At 38.1% G+C, this 20,958-nt stretch overlaps 1 protein-coding gene across 7 annotated transcripts in view; it reads left to right on the top strand.

The window, feature by feature from the left end:
- Nucleotides 1–20,958, top strand: part of ERC2 (ELKS/RAB6-interacting/CAST family member 2) — a 996,291-nt gene that overhangs the window by 465,037 nt on the left and 510,296 nt on the right. For 4 of the 7 annotated variants that reach the window (XM_018038455.1, XM_018038452.1, XM_018038453.1 and 1 more), the window contains exons 9-11: nucleotides 8,699–8,839; nucleotides 13,787–13,927; nucleotides 18,034–18,069. In XM_018038455.1, coding sequence (XP_017893944.1) covers nucleotides 8,699–8,839; nucleotides 13,787–13,927; nucleotides 18,034–18,069 — 318 coding nt within the window. The remainder of the gene's footprint in view (nucleotides 1–8,698; nucleotides 8,840–13,786; nucleotides 13,928–18,033; nucleotides 18,070–20,958) is intronic. The other 3 variants (XM_018038458.1, XM_018038456.1, XM_018038457.1) reach the window with 1 other exon arrangement.

Raw genomic sequence — 20,958 nt, forward strand, 5'->3', positions numbered from 1 at the left:
TTACAACTTTAATTTATAAAAGATGAGATTTTATTTGGAAAAATAAGATGATTTTTGAGGGAAAAAAAATTTTTTTTACAATTTTTAAGAATTTAGTATCAAAACTTTCTAGTAGTAATTTTGTGTATAAAATTTGAGTGGAAGAATGTTGTTTCAAAAACTATGAATGAATACCAAAACCTGACAAAGATGTCACAAAAAAAGAAAACTACAGGCCAATATCACTGATGAACATAGATGCAGAAATCCTCAACAAAATTCTAGCAATCAGAATCCAACAACACATTAAAAAGATCATACACCATGACCAAGTGGGCTTTATCCCAGGGATGCAAGGATTCTTCAATATCCGCAAATCAATCAATGTAATTCACCACATTAACAAATTGAAAAATAAAAACCATATGATTATCTCAATAGATGCAGAGAAGGCCTTTGACAAAATTCAACATCCATTTATGATAAAAACTCTCCAGAAAGCAGGAATAGAAGGAACATACCTCAACATAATAAAAGCTATATATGACAAACCCACAGCAAACATTATCCTCAATGGTGAAAAATTGAAAGCATTTCCCCTAAAGTCAGGAACAAGACAAGGGTGTCCACTTTCACCGCTGCTATTCAACATAGTTCTGGAAGTTTTGGCTACAGCAGTCAGAGCAGAAAAAGAAATAAAAGGAATCCAAATTGGAAAAGAAGAAGTAAAACTCTCACTGTTTGCAGATGACATGATCCTCTACATGGAAAACCCTAAAGACTCCACCAGAAAATTACTAGAGCTAATCAATGAATATAGTAAAGTTGCAGGATATAAAATCAACACACAGAAATCCCTTGCATTCCTATACACTAATAATGAGAAAGTAGAAAAAGAAATTAAGGAAACAATTCCATTCACCATTGCAACGAAAAGAATAAAATACTTAGGAATATATCTACCTAAAGAAACTAAAGACCTATATATAGAAAACTATAAAACACTGATGAAAGAAATCAAAGAGGACACTAATAGATGGAGAAATATGCCATGTTCATGGATCGGAAGAATTAATATAGTGAAAATGAGTATACTACCCAAAGCAATTTACAAATTCAATGCAATCCCTATCGAGCTACCAGCCACATTTTTCACAGAACTAGAACAAATAATTTCAAGATTTGTATGGAAACACAAAAAGCCTCGAATAGCCAAAGCAATCTTGAGAAAGAAGAATGGAACTGGAGGAATCAACTTGCCTGACTTCAGGCTGTACTACAAAGCACAGTCATCAAGACAGTATGGTACAGGCACAAAGACAGACATATAGATCAATGGAACAAAATAGAAAGCCCAGAGATAAATCCACACACATATGGACACCTTATCTTTGACAAAGGAGGCAAGAATATACAATGGAGTAAAGACAATCTCTTTAACAAGTGGTGCTGGGAAAACTGGTCAACCACTTGTAAAAGAATGAAACTAGATCACTTTCTAACACCCCACACAAAAATAAACTCAAAATGGATTAAAGACCTAAATGTAAGACCAGAAACTATAAAACTCCTAGAGGAGAACATAGGCAAAACACTCTCAGACATAAATCACAGCAGGATCCTCTATGATCCACCTCCCAGAATTCTGGAAATAAAAGCAAAAATAAACAAATGGGATCTAATTAAAATTAAAAGCTTCTGCACAACAAAGGAAACTATAAGCAAGGTGAAAAGACAGCCTTCTGAATGGGAGAAAATAATAGCAAATGAAGCAACTGACAAACAACTAATCTCAAAAATATACAAGCAACTCCTGCAGCTCAATTCCAGAAAAATAAACGACCCAATCAAAAAATGGGCCAAAGAACTAAATAGACATTTCTCTAAAGAAGACATACGGATGGCTAACAAACACATGAAAAGATGCTCAACATCACTCATTATCAGAGAAATGCAAATCAAAACCACAATGAGGTACCACTTCACACCAGTCAGAATGGCTGCGATCCAAAAATCTGCAAGCAATAAATGCTGGAGAGGGTGTGGAGAAAAGGGAACCCTCCTACACTGTTGGTGGGAATGCAAACTAGTACAGCCACTATGGAGAACAGTGTGGAGATTCCTTAAAAAATTGCAAATAGAACTACCTTATGACCCAGCAATCCCACTTCTGGGCATACACACCAAGGAAACCAGAATTGAAAGAGACACATGTACCCCAATGTTCATCGCAGCACTGTTTATAATAGCCAGGACATGGAAGCAATCTAGATGTCCATCAGCAGATGAATGGATAAGAAAGCTGTGGTACATATACACAATGGAGTATTACTCAGCCATAAAAAAGAATTCATTTGAATCAGTTCTGATGAGATGGATGAAACTGGAGCCGATTATACAGAGTGAAGTGAGCCAGAAAGAAAAACACCAATACAGTATACTAACACATATATATGGAATTTAGGAAGATGGCAATGACGACCCTGTATGCAAGACAGGAAAAAAGACACAGATGTGTATAACGGACTCAGAGGGAGAGGGAGAGGGTGGGATGATTTGGGAGAATGGCATTCTAACATGTATACTATCATGTTAGAATTGAATCGCCAGTCTATGTCTGACACAGGATACAGCATGCTTGGGGCTGGTGCATGGGGATGACCCAGAGAGATGTTATGGGGAGGGAGGTGGGAGGGGGGTCCATGTTTGGGAACGCATTAAGAATTAAAGATTTTAAAATTTAAAAAATAAAAAAATAAAAATAAAAAAAACCCCCAAAACTATGAATGATTATGTATCCCTTCTGCAGTCTTTCAGTGACATTGTCAGTCCATTTGTACCCTTGATTTCTTTCTCCAAATATACAGAAATAAACTTACACCATATTCTTTTCCAAATCATGTATTCTTGGCAGGATTTTACCCTTCTTCTCCCTACTGAGATTTGATTTATTCTAGTTTAAGTCCCCAAACAATTCTTGAATCTGAAACTACTCCTTTTAATTAAACGTACTTCCTCTGAGATTTAAGGGAGGCCAAGGAAGGAAATCGGGGGGTCTATGGGAGTCTGGCCCTCTCGAACTGTCCCCACTACTTGATAATTGCATCACATGGGGCAAATCTGTTCTCCTATCAGTACCTTATCTTCAAAACGTACATTTAAACTAGCTGACCTGTGAACTCCACTATCTTTTGGAATTACCTTGACAATAATTATTCAGTTTGCCGATCCACAGTCTCAGGCATGTAAAATCTGTACTGAACTGTACATGAGGAGTTGAGAGCTTAGATGCCATGTAGGGTCAGGCAGGGAGCAAAAATGAGGGAAGTGGGTTTGGTGTTAAGCAGTTGGGACTGCTGGTGACTATGACAAGCTGGAGCATCGTTGGCTTACCTCAAAATGTTCAAGTTCAGATTTTAAAATATGATGCTCAAGTTGAACAAAATAGCTCTATGGGGCAGCTTTGGTCAGTGAGCTGTTGGTTTCCAAACCCTATACACATCCTACTTTTAGCCTTTTACCTGATAAAGAATAAATGCAGACACAGAGGGAATTTTCAAAAGGTGCCCAAAATCAGAACATCGTGTATTTGAAAAACAGACAAGACAACTTGATAGGATTTGGCAAATTTCCCTGTCAGGGGATAAAGAATAGTAGATTTATTTTTAAGTGTTTATATTCTAGTGGATATCAAACTTCTATATGTATCCAAAATAATCTTGTCATCTAGAGCAGGGGTCCCCAACCTCTGGGATCTAATGCCTGATGATCTGAGGTGAAGCTGATATAATAATAATAGAAATAAAGTGCACAGTAAATGTAATGAGCTAGAAACATCCTGAAACCATTGCCCCTACCCCCGCCTCAGTACGTGGAAAAATTGTCAAAAATGTTGGGGACCACTAATCAAGAAAACTTCTTAAAATATAGTTCCCTGGGTCCCATATCCTAGTGATTCTGATTCTGTGCTCTGCTGTGGGGCCCAGGAATATTTGATTTAACAAGGATGACCAATGATTCTGATGCAGATGTTTGGAAGGCCATACTGTGAGAAGCAGTAACTCCATGCTCTTTCATTTTAAAGATGGGAATTGGGTTCAGTGAAGTGAAATGACATGCCCAGAAATGAAAACTTGGGACCTGTGCAGCACTGTTCTATTCTGGTCCAGTGTCTATTCTGGGCCCTGGGTAGACGTCATTAATCAACCGTGACACCAGTTAAGTTCTCAGCGCAGCACTCTGGGAAGCCACTTGTACCCTAGGCTGGCCCTTGATTGGGACTTAGTTGCCCCCCCTGGGTTATCCCAAGACCGCTCAGCTCATGGGTGATGGAATGGGACTAAACTCAAATGTTCTGGTCTTTGTGTTTGACAGTACAATCTCTTTCAGTGACCTTTTCCTTACAAGTTCCATTTCCATCCACATATAAATTAACAGATCCTCTACAACAAGACATGGTGCAAAAAAGACAGTGATTAACTGGAAATTGTAGACTTATAAGAATATTTAATTATTTGCTGTCGTTTGGGCTGATGAATAGAACCCATTAGGCACTAGTCACCTTTTATTATTATTTCACCCCAGGGAATGTATTATTCCTTTTAATTTCCCAGAACTTATTCAGATATGCAGAGTGTGTAAAAAAAAAAAAAATAATGCCCCTTAGTGAGTTAAGATTGAGTATGACTTAGCTCCAGGACTGACACACAGAAGCTCATGGAGCCCCCAGTATTTATAAAGCCACATGGCAGATAAGCAGTTGAGACAGCCAGATAGCAGAGCTGGAGGCCACTGCCATACAGTTCCCATTCAGTGATAAAGCGCAAGCAGATTAGACCTGTGCACAGCCAGATGGGTGCACAAGGAACACTTGCCAATGCAAATAAGACTAAAACAAGAACACATTGTTGGAATTTCTGCAAGTTAGCTGTTAATCAAGTAGATCATGGCATATTAAGGCCTTTTAACACATGTTTTTGACATCTGGCCCTGCGTAGCTGACGGTTAAATTAGTTTTGTGATTGACGGAGAAATATTTTGTAGTATTGAATCATCAATAACACTTAAAAACATTAAACTGCTTGCTGATTTGCTTTGTCATCAATGCCCAGTCAATAGTACAAGTGCTTAGAGCAGATCAACCTCATTTCCAAGTGACGCTGACACCTTCTGAATGTTGACATGCATACTTAATTTTATTTCCCTTCTTTGAAGACAGGATGACCCCTAATTTGAATTCTTGTTCCTTCCCTCAGCCTTTTTAATTGCCTGTTGTATGCCAGGCAATTTGCTCAGGCCTAAGTCAAGAGAATTGTAAGATTTAAATGTTGCCCTTTGGAAAGCTAGGCTAAGAGACTGATCATGCAATAAGTCTGTCTAGTGGGAATAAATGTCACGTGTTCTGGCTAGAGTGATTACTGGGAAAGTTTCTAAATAATGAGTTGATGTGAGCAGTTTGGTCAGGGCCTCCCTGGTAACTCAGTCAGTAAAGAAGACCCAGGTTCGATCCCTAGGTTGGGAAGATCCCCTGGAGGAGGAAATGGCAACTCACTCCAGTATTCTTGCCTGGGAAATCCCATGGACAGAGGAGCCTGGTGGGCCACAGTCCTTGAGGTTACATGTGTTGGATAGGATTTAATGACTAAGCCACCACCACATGGTCAGTTTGGGGCTTTAAAAATGTCACTCCAACACTATGGGGTGTAAGTGACAGGATGGAGAGGGTCTGCTTACTGGGTGACCAGTTGTGAGGCTTTGGCAGTAAATGCAGGCCAAAGGCAGTGTGGGCTCAATTGCTGAAATTGTTAAAAGTCCTTGAGAGATTTACTGTGCACTGAGACCGTTTCCTTCTTCCATTTATCACATAGTCATTGACTCCCCCATAATACAGATGAGTAAAATAGGATAGTAATGAAATCAAGAAGAAATAAATACAGACAATTAATAGAATCATTTATGCCATTTCAACCCACACTGTTGTAATAATATATTTCATTTTAAGGTGTTTTAAAATAATTAAAAACAACAGTGGTATTCTTCCCCCCTTGAAAGCATTAGACATATAAATTATTGTCATTGGGTTAGTGCAGTTGCTTCCCTGTGCTGTGCTGTGCTTAGTCGCTCAGTTGTGTCCAACTCTTTGTGACACTGTGGACTATAGCCCACCAGGCCCCTCTGTCCATGGGGATTCTCCAGGCAAGAATACTGGAGTGGGTTATCTTTCCCTTCTCCAGGGGATCTTCCCAATCCAGGGATCGAACCCAGGTCTCCCACATTGTAGGCGGATTCTTTACCATCTCAGCCACCAGGGAAGCCTAAGTACTTACCTGCTGCTGCTGCTGCTAAGTCGCTTCAGTCATGTCTGACTCTGTGCGACCTCATAGATGGCAGCCCACCAGGCTCGCCTGTCCCTGGGATTCTGCAGGCAAGAACACTGGAGTGGGTTGCCATTGCCTTCTCCAATGCATGAAAGTGAAAAGTGAAAGGTAAGTCGCTCAGTCGTGTCCGACTCTTTGCGACCCCATGGACTGCAGCCTACCAGCCTCCTCCGTCCATGGGATTTTCCAGGCAAGAGTACTGGAGTGGGGTGCCATCGCCTTCTCCGAAGTACTTACCTGGGGGATCTTAAATCATAGGCCAAGTGTTCAAACTAACTTCCCTCTACATTAAACACTGTATTTTTAAAAGCTGTGTATTTTATAATTATAGTTGTCTTACGTATCAGGCTTTGTCTTCTACTGTATACTTATAAGAATATAAATAACAATATTCTTTTTTTAATTTAATGTTAGTTTTTGGCTGTGCTGTGTCTTCATTGCTGCACATGGGCTTTCTCTAGTTGCAGCGAATGGAGACTACTTTAGTTGCAATGCACATGCTTCTCACTGTGGGGGCTTCTCTTGTTGCAGAGCATGGATTCTAGGGTGAGTGGGCTTCAGTAGTTGTGGTACATGGGCTTAGTTGCCTCACAGCACATGGGAGCTTCCTGGATCGGGGATCAAACCCGTGTCCCCTGCATTGGCAGGTGGATCCTTAACCACTGGACCACCAGGGAATTTCAGAATATGAAAGACAATATTCTTAAGAATCATTTTTGCACCAAATTTTTTTAACATGACCATCTAGAAGAAAATCCAAATAGGTGTTGTATAATTTGACACAAGTTTCAGAAATCTAATTCAAATTTTATCTGAGCAGAATTTTCCTTAAAATAAAAAAGTTCTCATTTTGATATCAGAAAGATTTCATCTGTTTGGAAAATATAGCTACCAGAGTAATGTTTTTATTTAGACATAAAACTTAAGGGCAGTCAGGTACTCAAATCTCCCTGAATGGCTTGTGTCTGTGGCAGTGTGTTCTCTTGGGCGTGGCTAAGACTCAGACAGCCCTGGGTGTCAGGGTGGGTCTTCTGTTTCAGAACTGGGTCACCTTGGATGAGTGAACTGGCCTCTCTAAGCCTGGCTTTCCTCCCCACTGCTCTGTAACCCGTAGTCCTAGTTCAGATTGTACAGATGTGATGAGGACTAGGTGAGATTCTAACAGTGTTTTCTTTTTTTTTCCTTTTTGAGAGTTGTGAGTTAAGTATTTGTGGCAAAATGAGGACTGTAGCCCAGGAGAACAGTACCTCAGATAGCTCTGAGAAACTCTAGCAATGTTTTTGAGTCTCTACTGACGGCCAAGAAATCATTGAAAAAAACATGGAAGTAAATAATCACTTACATAATGAGCTTAATACTTATTTTGTATTAAGTTCTCATCGTGAGTTCAGCCTTATGTCTTTGAGGGTCTAGGTCCTAACCCCTCTCTGATCCTCTTTCTCACAAAAAGAGTCTTCAGAAATCAAGGAAGGTTATTTGACATCAGATGGGAAAGCCAAGCAAAGAGGGTTGATCCAAGAGTTTGGTTCTGTGTCTTCCTCTTCCTCATACGAGGGTTTGGGTTTTGGTGCCTGAACCTCATTCTTCTGGAATTGCTCTTGGAAATCCCTGATACCACCATGAACTTGAGCACTGAGGTCCATGACAACCTTGTGGTACTAACTTTGGTTAACAAGCTGAAAGCTGCAGTTGACTGTCTTTCCCAAGTACTGTTATACACAACCTCTCTTCACAAATGCAATTTTGAATACCTTGTGTATGTTGAGTCCAATACACATAGGAGCACTTCTTCTGTGTATTGCGTCTTTTTTTCATTTTTTAAAAATAATTTATGGGATTTATTAATCTATGTTACAAAACTGATCCTTCAAAAAAAAAATAGCATTGGCAAAGCTCAGTGGTGCCTATCAGTAACTACTATTTTTGTTTTTGTATTTTTCCAATTATAGGACATTTTATTTTTTAAATTTTTTTAAATTTAAATTTAATTTTTTTACTTTACAATACTGTATTGGTTTTGCCATACATTGACATGAATCCACCACAGATGTACATGAGTTCCCAACCCTGAACCCCTCTCTCACCATCCTCCCCATATCATCTCTCTGTGTCATCCCAGTGCACCAGCCCCAGGCATCCTGTATCCTGTATCAAACCTAGGCTAGCGATTCATTTCTTATATGATAGTATACATGTTTCAATGCCATTCTCCCAAATCATCCCACCCTCTCCCTCTCCCTCAGTGTGTATTGCTTCTTATTTCATTCTGTAGCATGCCTTGGCATGCACACTGATAGAATCTCACTTTTTTTTTTCTCTTTAATTGGGCAATTGCCTCACAGGAAAGAATAATTGAGCGTTTGAAAGAACAAAGGGAGAGAGATGATCGGGAAAGACTAGAAGAGATAGAATCATTCCGAAAAGAAAACAAAGACCTGAAAGAGAAGGTCAATGCTTTACAAGCTGAACTGACGGAAAAAGAGGTGAGTCCAGAAAAAGAAGTGCACCACACGAGTGGTCCTCATCAACCCACATCCATGTAGCTCAGGCAGACTAGAGACTTAGTTTGAGGGACTGTGTAAAGACTTGGGGGATCTAGTTACCTTTGCTTTATAAAGCTCTCTGAATATACAGAACAGTATTTACTGTGACTCCCTTCATCCGGTGATACTCTGTGCATATCTTCTGTACTGTAATAACCACATATAAGGTAATTCCTTGAAAGTTTTCCTGCTGTCTTGCCATGTTCATATGGCTTGGAGGATCTCATGATCTCTTGTTTGAGATGACAAGAACAACAAAAGCACTGACAGTAATAACAATAGCTCCAACTTACTGAGGGCCTGTTAGGTACTAATCCTGTGTGTTGGGTGCTATGCATTCATCTACAATTCTCAAATGAATCAGTCGACACCCCCAGGTTAGGAGATGTGGTACCATGCTGGGCCCATAGGAAAAGGTTGTGGCTGCTCAGTCTGAAACAGTATTTTAATGCTAGTGCAAACATGAATACAGAATACAAATCTCATCTGCATTTATAATGTCAAACAACTTGCTTTAAAGAAATTTCTTGTGTGGCGGCTAGGAAAAGTACCCATGTACTGGGGGACACCTATAACCCCTTCAGCGCCCTTAGCAGTGCTTTGGTGAAGTATGAGAAGCGGAAATGCGCACATTATTTTCTCCAGTCTCCAAACCCTGAGATGCATGCCACGGTCCACAATCGGACACTTCATTTTATTTGCAGAACATGTTTGTCTCCTTTATGACACGTTTGTTCTTTTGCCCTGTTGGATTGTATCCCAGCATGGTTGCTAATTTCCCAGCTCCAGAGCGTCACTTCAGCCCTTGGATTTTGGTCATTTTAAACCTGATGTGAAGTCAAGTGGGCCTTGGGAAGCATCACCATGAACAATTCTAGTGGAAGTGATGGAATTCTAATTGAGCTATTTCAAATCCTAAAATATGCTGCTGTGAAAGTGCTCCACTCAGTATGCCAGCACATTTGGAAAACTCAGCAGTGGCCACAGGACTGGAAAAGGTCAGTTTTCATTCCAATCCCAAAGAAAGGCAATGCCAAAGAATGCTCAAACTACCGCACGATTGCACTCATCTCACACGCTAGCAAAATAGTGCTTAAAATTCTCCAGGCCAGGCTTCAGCAGCATGTGAACCGTGAACTTCCAGATGTTCAAGCTGGTTTTAGAAAAGGCAGAGGAACCAGACATCAAACTGCCAACATCCACTGGATCATCGAAAAGCAAGAGAGTTCCAGAAAAACATCTACTGCTGCTTTATTGACTATGCCAAAGCCTTTGACTGTGTAGATCAGGACAAACTGTAGAAAATTCTTCAAGAGATGGGAATACCAGACCACCTGACCTGCCTCCTGAACAATCTGTATGCAGGTCAAGAAGTAACAGAACAGGACATGGAACAACAGACTGATTCCAAATAGGAAAAGGAGTACGTCAAGGCTGTATATTGTCACCTGGCTTATTTAACTTATATAGAGAGTACATCATGTGAAATGCCAGGCTGGATGAAGCACAAGCTGAAATCAAGATTGCCGGAAGAAATATCAATAACCTCAGATATGAGGATGACACCACCCTTCTGGCAGAAAGCAAAGAACTAAGAGCCTCTTGATGAAACTGAAAGAGGAGAGTGACAAAGTTGCCTTAAAACTCAACATTCAGAAAACTAAGATCATGGCATCCGGTCCTATCACTTCATGGCAAATAGATGTGGAAACAATGGAAACAGTGACAGACTATATATTTTTTGAGCTCCAAAATCACTGCAGACGGTGACTGCAGCCATGAAATTAAAAGACGCTTGTTCCTTGGAAGAAAACTATCGCCAGTCTATGTCTGACGCAGGGTGCAGCATGCTTGGGGCTGGTGCATGGGGATGACCCAGAGAGATGGTGTGGGGAGGGAGGTGGGAGGGGGGTTCATGTTTGGGAACGCATGTAAGAATTAAAGATTTTAAAATTTAAAAAATAAAAAACAAAGCAACCAAAAAAAAAAAAAAAGAAAGAAAAGCTATCACCAACCCAGAGAGCATATTAAAAAGCAGAGACATTGCTTTGCCAACAATGGTCCGCCTAGTCAAAGATATGGTTTTTCCAGTAGTCATGTATGGATGTGAGCGTTGGACTATAATGAAAGCTGAGTGCTGAAGAATTGATGCTTTTGACCTGTGGTGTTGGAGAAGACTCTTGAGAGTCCCTTGGACTGCAAGGAGGTCCAACCAGTCCATCCTAAAGGAAATCAGTCCTGAATATTCATTGGAAAGACGGATGCTAAAGCTGAAACTCCAATACTTTGGCCATCTGATGCGAAGAACTGACTCATTTGAAAAGCCCCTGATGCTGAGAAAGATTGAAGGCAGAAGGAGAATGGGACAACAGAGGATGAGGGTTGGATAGTATCACCAACTCGATGGACATGAGTTTGAGTAAGCTCCAGGAGTTGGTGATGGACAGGGAAGCCTGGCGTTCTGCAGTCCATGGGGTTGCAAAGAGTCAGACATGACTGAGTGACTGAACTGACCTGAAACAGATTAAAATACTGTCTAAATTAGGAGTCCAAGAAGGAAATAATTGATCAGAAATAGGAATTTAGTGGAAGCTTAGAAGCAAAATTTATGTTTTTCAAAATTTAAGTTCACTAGTTTTTAGAGAAGATGTTATTTTTTTATAAGATTATCATTCTTTGATATATAAAGAATATAAGAGCTGCAGAGTCCATAGTTCCTATAGTTAGTATGAAAGAAAAGGCACTGAAGCTTCTGTCTCATTTACAGTTTTCTTCACGGGTTCCAAATGTTATTCCTGTGTTTGTACCCTAAAAGCAATATGTATGTTTATATGTGCTTCTAATTGAAAAGAGATTTTGATGACTTGGTAGAGTGTAAACTTTAAATGAAAATAATTTTGTAAACACTGGTTACATTGTATGAATTTCAGACAGCCACTTCTGTACACATTTATTGTTCCTGTATAATAATGTGCCTGCCACTGGGCTTAATATGTCAGTCAGGCTTCCATCAGAAAAACAGAGCTGCATTAAGAAGTTTAATCATATTAAGAAATTTATTGCAGGAATTGACTTACACAGTTATGGGGGCTGGCTAAGGAAGTCCAAAATTCACACAGAATTCACACAGAAGGCAGGATGGGCTAGAAACTCTCAGACAGAAGCTAATGCTTTAGTCCACAGGAGGTGTTTCTTCTGCCTGAAGGAAACGTAGTTCTGCTTCTAAGACCATTCAGTTGATAGGATCAGGCCCACCCAGATTATGAAGAAGAATATTCTTTACTTAAAGTGAACTCATTGTAGATGTTAGTCACATCTTCAAAATATCTCTACAATAATACTTAGATTGGTGTTTGATTGAGTAACTGGAGACTATGGCCTGGCTAAGTTGACACGTAGAGCTGTTACTATTACACCTGGCAATTTAAAATTTATAAAGGCAAGCAATTTTTATTAGCAAGGAACTTATAATTTAGTTGGGGTGATCATAGTTTTCACCGTGACAAAGTATGTGGATTATACTGTGCTTAATTGCTCAGTCATGTCTGACTTTTTGTAACCACATCGACTGTAGCCCACTAGGTTCCTGTGTCCAAGGGATTCTCCAGACAAGAATACTGGAGTGGGTTGTCATGCCCTCCTCCAGGGGATCTTCCCAAACCAGGGATCAAATCCAGGTCTTCCACATTGCAGGTAGATTCTTTACCATCTGAGCCACCAGGATTATAAGGTCCTTTATTATTTCTGTGGAAGTTACATGAAAACACCATTGAAATTGGAGTTGGAAACCTGGGTTTGAGACATATCTCCCATTAATGGCTTGAGAACCTTGCTGAAGACAAGGCCTCATGTGAGCTTCAGTTTCCTGACCTGAAAAATGAGAATGGCTAACCTGTCACTCAGAGAGTTGTTAGAACTTGGATTGCTTGCTGGGTGATTGTGGTGGTATCGTCATCAATATGGTTATTCCAGTGCTCATTATGCAGTAAAGTATTAGACCACATCATTAACTAAGAAACTGCTGTTTGCTTGGTGTCTTCCTAGGCGTTGCAAATGGATATAAAATAAATGCATCATGTCTGGTTTTGGGTGGAACCTGAACATTTTAGTTACATAGTTAGATGTTGCTAACCATTCCATGTTTGCTGGTAGACATTGTCCTCCTAGGTAGCAAAGTTGTGTACTGTGATATATGCAAGTGTTATTTCTTTACCTTTTGAAATTTGTACTATACAGGGAACCTCTTGGTTTCTGGACAACTTGGGTAACCCCACATCTGAGTTGGGGGGATTCATTATATTCCTGAACCTGGATTTACAAAGGCCTAAGACATAAAATGTGCTCTGAATTTTTGAATAAATTTACCTTTGATTCTATGAGAGATGTTTGAAATAACATTGGTCATTTTTCTGCTAAATAAATGGAATTTGATAAAGACTTACTTGGATTCTTCTTTTATACATGATTTGCCGTTTGGGGGGAGTAAAGCATTAAAGTTGGTATTTTCTTTCATATTTTTCTCAGATGCTGTGCCACCTGACAGCAGTAAATGTAAACGGAAGGTTCAGGGTGTCTGTTTTGCCATGATGTGTAAAGACTACCTTGGGACTTAGATCATTAGCATAACTTTGAGACATGAAACATGCATTTACTGACCACACCATTTGGTCACATTTGACTCTACTGCAATTAGATCCTGGTTGCTTCTATAAACTGGCCAAGTTTAATTTCCTGGCCAGAGTCAACTATTGTTACCTAAGTAAGACTTATTTACCCTGTCTGTCTAATGCGCACTTTATTGCTATGTATGGAGTCAGTGTATTAAAATTGAAGACATTGCTAGTAGAAATTGCACTGTTTTACTTACTGGTATTCTTTTCCTTTCAGTCTAGTTTAATTGACCTCAAGGAACATGCATCTTCATTAGCCTCAGCAGGGCTGAAAAGGGACTCCAAATTAAAATCTCTAGAAATAGCCATTGAACAAAAGAAAGAAGAATGTAGCAAATTGGAAGCACAGTTAAAAAAGGTAAGTGATATCTAAGGAAAAAACGTACTCGTTTTATAATGAATTGATAAAATAGGAAAGGGAGAGACATTTTTCAAAAAACAGAAACCCCGTATCTTTTGTCATCTGCTGATAAAAGGATTAATTAAGCAATCTTTATTCCTAAGAAGTCTGCATCAGATCTGTCTCTGAATATGAAAAGTTATCTTAGGTTTCCTGTCTGGGGCAAAAAAAAAAAAAGAAAAGCTTGAGAAATAGATGAAAATAGTAGTAGAAGTGAAAAATATTATAAAGATCAGCCATTACTCTCTGGGCAAATCTCAACCATAAAGAAAGATAAATGTTTTACAGTAAATGTTTTCAATAAGTCAGAGAATGCAGGAGCCCTGTTATACATTGATAAACTTTTACTACTTTTCAGTAACAGGTCAGTTTTGGGGGAGAGGGGACTTTGCAGAAGTTTACCCAACAGTGTTAAATTTCTAGAAGTTGGTGAAAATAGTCAAATCCTTGGAAGCAGTATGGATTGACTATTTATAGTTGACCAGAAATGGCCTTAATATTTAAGCAAGTTTATATGTTGAAGAAAACAGTAAAGAAAACAGGGTCTTTGCATTGCAGCATTAACATGTTTTCTCTGAACTGGACATTTTTGTGGAGTACATTTCCAGTCATGCATCCTTCCTTTGACTTTTTCCTTGTGTTGTTTGGTATGTCTGCATTCATTGTTCACGTAAAACTCATAACATTATGAGTTTAAGCATTTTGTTTCCCTTTGACAATTATAAACTTATTCAGAAGAGATGATAAGAATCTAAACAAACAAACCATATAATAAAGTGTGACTATGTATAATTCATAGCACACTGAAATGGGGATTCATTTGCTAAAGTTATAAAAATATATGATATGGATAATAGGGATGTGAAAGCATCATATATCTGTGGAGAAATTATTCTGGATATTTAAAAACTTAATATACTATTTCATATGCATGATGCAATGTATAACTGAAATGTGATTATTCTGTGTTCACATCATCATAGAATTTTAGGAAACTGTCATGAGGTTCCACACTAAGTCCCCTTAGTAATACAGAAAAAGATAAATATATGGATCAAATCTCTTTACAACAAAAGAGCAAAAAAATCTTTTTATTACAAAGTCTATTTCCAAATCTACTCATCATCTCACTTTTTAAAAGTGAAGTCTATTTAAGCAGAAATCTCAAGCAATGAATAGAGTTTAAATTGCCCCTTTGAGGGTGTTTAGATGGCGATTGACTTGGCTGTTTATGCATTGGGTGTATGATATATATTCTTGACACATATATGAATATATTCTGCAATATGTTATACATGCATATGCATATCAAGAAATGAACCTATGAATGGTACTTTTTATATAATGAACATGTTTGTGATCATAAAGCAGACTCCAAGATAACTCTGTAAGGGAATTTTGCTGGCTCCTTATGGTGGTCTTTGAGTCATCTCACCTCACTTGAAGTATGTTAGGTCCTGAAGGAGGACTCCCACTACACCTGGGCATGAAAACTGCCTTTCATCAACTCTGAGGAACCGTTATGGAGTCAAGGGCATTCCACATATTATGTCTTCAGATACATACTTGACCCCCTCCGTTTTAGTGTAAGGGATCTGTGGAACTGGAAAGCCTCTTAAAAGTAAGAGGTTCATATATTGATGTTCATATATTGATGCTCATAGTTTCCATGAACATGACTTAGCTAGTTTAATAGGTGAACATCTGTACAATTCAACTTAGTGTCTTTCAACATAGTTTCAGTTAAGCTGCAAAGTCAGTGAAAGCATGTGATTTCCTTAGACTTTCAGATAGACACCATATACTGAAATTTGTAGCTCAAATCTGATAAATATTTTAGTATTATTCCTGACAACATTTTAGCATTCTGCCACATCACCAGGAATAAACTAACAAATATGGTTATCTTGCTATAAAGGACCTATTTAATTTATGAAAAGATAATTTATTTCTAAGTATATACTTGTCTTATGTTATCTCCTACATGCATAGTACAGTAAGATTAAATAAGGTAATTATAATATAAATATTTTTATATCTAACCTGCAGTAATTATTTTGTTATTTTTGGCCCTCTACATCAACTAAATTCAAAAGTTTAAAATACTTTTTCTAGTAGCCTTTAATTTCTGCTAATAAATAATTCCGTAAAAACCTCAAGTACCCATCACCTTAAAAAGAATTGAAGTCTACATGAAATATTTGAAAATATAAGCCAAAAATTTGTGAATATACATATATACACACCATTTACTCATGGAAAAATAAGCAGCTATAAAAGCTTAAGGAGTGTCTGGGCCTCCTTTTAAATACAAGGGTATGTGACTTGTGAATAAAATATAAAGGGTTACTAAATGAAAGCTGAAAACATAATAGTTTTATTATGTCATAAATAAACCATGAGTTCCCAGTGGAGTTTTGCTCAAGATTTGTGAGCGCTCAGGTATTTTTGCCATAAAATCTATACAACGTTGGTGATGTGTTTAGCTGAGCAGAAACCTTGTCTGCTAGTGACAGTGGAATCCAAATTGTGATTTAAGTCTGCAGTTGTCTTATAAACAGTGCTAGAAATTGGTTAAGATGAGTTTTTAACAGAAAAGTTTGTGGAGGACATTCATACACGCTTTTAACTCTTTACTGCACTATGTCAATTTAAGACATTTCCAAATAGTTTGTGTTGAAAATGGTTACTAAAGGCAGAAAAGGAACTTCTTACACATTCCATCCCACCTCTTAAAAACAGCTCCACACACCTGGTCAGCCAGATTTCAAACTCAAGGCAGCTGCCAAAATAAGGCCTGTGAGCACTGTGGCCCTTATAACCACCCCGTGTCTATAGAGAACTCTCTATCAGCGTCAGGCAGCAAGGTTATCAGGATATATTTGTTCCTTCCCCATCTTTCCAGTTTTGTCGATGAACTCCAACTTTGTTGTTGGAGTTTCACTTGTAAGGAAATCTTTACTCATATTAGTGAGTATTTAGTGTTCAATATGTAGACATAAATTTATCTTATATGACTAGAAATCATTTCAGAAGCAATAGAAATTCAGAATGCCATGATTTATGTTATTTAAGTCATTTTCCAATTAATATCATCTTTGAAGAAGGTATTTTTTAAAACCACAGTAAAATTATCATTTACTTCATCAAAGTTGAAGAAAAATAAATTCTTGCTCTTCAAAGGAATGTCTTGGCTTAAAGCTTACAGTGTTTCACCTTCTACCCCTTGACATTGAGTCCCAAATTAATGATGCAGGTATTTAAGATCTATAATTTGAGGATGCTATTTAAAATAATATTTAGTACCTTTAAATCCACAAACATTTATATCTTTTCCATAAAACAGAAGAGCATTACAGATTCTAAAGGACTTGGAACATAATAGGATAGACACTGAAAACTGTATTTTTTAATTACAAACTACTAGTAGGAACTGGTAATAGACAATGGGTAATACTGTATTTTGGTTCCCTTTAATCTTCCTACTGACTTAATTCTTTTCTTTTCCCATTTACTGTTAATCCTGTAATGTCTTGCTTACTGATATTTTGCTATTGCTAACCTGCTGTTTGCTAATCTATATTTTTCTAAAGTTAGACTGAATAGAAAAGTCAAGCTTGTGTTAATATAAAAGAAGAGCTATAAATTCAGTGATAAGATTTAATTAATCTTTTATTATTACCATCTTTGAAGTTCAGGTAATAAATTGCAGGCTTGGCCAAGAGCACTTCTTCTGATTCATTACTAGAGGCCAGCACTTCATGTATCATCAAAAGTGGACAGCTTTCTTTATTTCATGGGTTATTTAACTTGAGAAAGGGAAAGTAACACAAACCTTAAATTTCTTATTCCAGCTATTCTTTTAAAGGAGCCAAAGTCAACATTTCTATTTCCCTAGAGCCTCTCACTTTCAGTGTGGAATGTTTAGAAACTGAAATTTCTTCTTTTTTAACCACCAGTTTGTCTGTGCAAATGCACTGAATTTGTTGAGCTAATGCTGTTTTTCTGGATCTTTCCTTCTTTCCCTGTCTGTGCTTCAATGCCTCCCCAACTTTGCAATGTAGCAAGCTGAGCAGTTGTTCAATCAGATGTACAACCCAGTAAGTCATTTCTGAAAGTTCCCGCTGTAACATATAAAAGCATGAGGATCCATTGATTACATGTCACAGTGTGCCATATTGGGGAAGTTTTGAAATATTTATGAATCTCTTCCCATTTCCGTTCTGTCAAAAGAAATGACCTGTTCAGAGGCCATTGCCATTTCTTTTGTCTGTGAAATTTAAAAATTAAGAACTCAAGGAAATATTGCCAGCTCTGGTATTACCTCTGTCTTAACTCTAAGGTGATAGAAAAACTTAGGTCAGCTGCAGATCTAGGCTCATGAAATCTTTCCCACATTCTTCAAACAGAGTTATCTATGCCAAAAGGAAAAACATTTGTAAAATAGCAAACAGCCCAATGTATGTTATATTCAAGTGATAGAAGTTAAAATAGATTTAAATTTTAAAGTAGGGCTATGCCCTTTGAGATTGTGAAATGCCTAACATTATTATGGGTTTTGCAAGGGTTAAACACCTGTTATTTGAAAACAATCTAAAATATACTCTCCTAATAACTGTAGCAGTTTTGATTATAGCTTAATGGTACAAAAACAAAAAACAGGTAACTAGTAAAAATATGTGTAAAATAGCCCAGATACCACTGCTAGTTTTTTGTTTGTTTGTTTGTTTTTTTATCCTAATGACAGGTGTGTATCTATATGAAGCAGTTTGTTTCTTTAACTTATTAAAAAGAAAGGGGATTTTGTCAACTCAGGTGACTTAATGGGAGAAATAATACATAAAAGTGAATGGGATTTGTCATTTGGCAGATATGATCTGTGCTATCTTGCACTCTAATTACATCTTGTTTATAAATTCCCATTATGGGAAAAAGGAATAGCAGGGATAAAGGAAACAATTTGCCCAAGAACTTTTTGTTAAGTTACTGCTCCTAGTTGTATATAGCATGATACACAAGATGCTTGGGTGTATTTATTCAGATTCATCCTCCACCCTTCATCCTTGGAAACAAATTTTGCTTTAGGAAACAGAATTCTTCAAGCCTCATTGGAGCATCTTTATTAACCTCTGTACCCACATATGATTTTTAGCAGAGGAACAAAAATAATCCAAATTTCTTTTCTCTTAATATTTGAATGGACATGTTAATAAGCAGGCTCAAGTGAGTGGAGATGTGAAGACAAATTAAAACTGGGATATCTTCATGTTTGAACATTAACCCTGAAGAAAGTATGTGTTTTCTTTAGATCATTTTAAAGAGATGTAAAGTAACCACACTGAAATTATATCACACTTACTAGTTAAGGACAGGAAAAAAACAAAGTATATCAGGTTTTGGGGTGTATGGAGGGCAAGTGGGGAGGGCTTTGTTGCTGCAGCAGCTCTGATTTACCTAAACTCTGGTAGGAATTTACCATCCATGTCAGGATATGTAGGGCGAAAGAAACAGTTCTGTTAACCTGTAGACCATTTCCAGAAATAGTGATGACCTGATACTTCCTGGATTTTGCCTTTCCTCTAACCCAGTGATGGGTCTTTAGGATGCAAAGGCAAACTTTTCAGTCCTTTAGGTGACCAAGTCAAAAGTCATGGACCAATTTTTTCTCCCTGAGTTAACTAAGCTCCCATTGTTTGGACATACTGGGAATATAGCCAATTAAAATAGGTTATTATTCTTTTAAAAAATATATTTTACTGAAGTGTATGGGATTTACAATGCTGTGTTAATTTCTGCTCTAATAGTAACGTGATTCAGTTACACATACATATTCTTTTCCATTGTCTTTTCCGTTATGGTTTATCACAGGGTATTGAAGATAGTTCCCTGTGCTATACAGGAGGATCTCGTTTATTCATTCTAGATGTAATAGTTTGCATCTGCTCATTCCAAACTCACAGTCCATCCCCTCCCTCCCTCTTTCCCCTTTTCTGGTTTGTAGATAAGTTCACTTGTGTCATATTTTATATGCCGCATGTAAGTGATATCACATGGTATCTGTCCTCTTTCTGATTTACTTCGCTTAGTGTGATGATCTCTAGGTCCATCCACGTTGCTGAAAATGGCATTTTTCCATTCTTTCCGTGGCTGAGTAGCAGTCCATCGTATGTTTGTGCCACATCTTCTTTACCCATTCATCTGTGGCTGGGCATTTAGGTTGTTTCCATATTTGGCTATTGTGAATAGCGCTGCTGTGAGCATAGGGGTGCGTGTAGCTTTTTGAGTTATAGTTTTGTCTGAATATCTGGCCAGGAGAGGGATTGCTCGATCCTATGACAACTGCCTTTAGCTTTTTGAGAAACCTTTATACTGTTTTCTATAGTGTGCTGCTGCTGCTGCTAAGTTGCATCAGTCGTGTCCAACTCTGTGCAACCCCATAGACGGCAGCCCACCAGGCTCCCCCATCCCTGGGATTCTCCAGGCAAGAACACTGGAGTGGGTTGCCATTTCCTTCTCCAATGCATGAAAGTGAAAAGTGAAAGGGAAGTCGCTCAGTCGTGTCCGACTCTTAGTGACCCCATGGACTGCAGCCCACCAGGCTCCTCCGTCCATGGGATTTTCCAGGCAAGAGTACTGGAGTGGGGTGCCATTGCCTTCTCTGATTCCATAGTGAATAGTTCAATATTTTAGCTCCTCTTGTCTGCAGATATTCTAAGGGTTCAGTTTGTTTTTTAGACTGATAGGTATGCAACATGATGAATTTTCTATCCTTTATAGAATTTTTTAAAAATTGTCTTTTTTCCAGTTATAAACATAAGATTAGGGCCACAGTGAAGAGTTTGCCAAAATATGGATGGATATAGCAGAAAATAAAAGTAATAAGACATCTTACTGTGCAGAAATAATAACTAGGAACATCTAGGTTGTTCCCCACCCAGACATCATTTGATTGACTGTCAGTATTCTTTCATCTCCTGTCTCCTTTTCTA

This window comes from Capra hircus, chromosome 22, assembly GCF_001704415.2.
Source record: "Capra hircus breed San Clemente chromosome 22, ASM170441v1, whole genome shotgun sequence".
In the NCBI taxonomy this organism is placed as follows: domain Eukaryota; kingdom Metazoa; phylum Chordata; class Mammalia; order Artiodactyla; family Bovidae; genus Capra; species Capra hircus.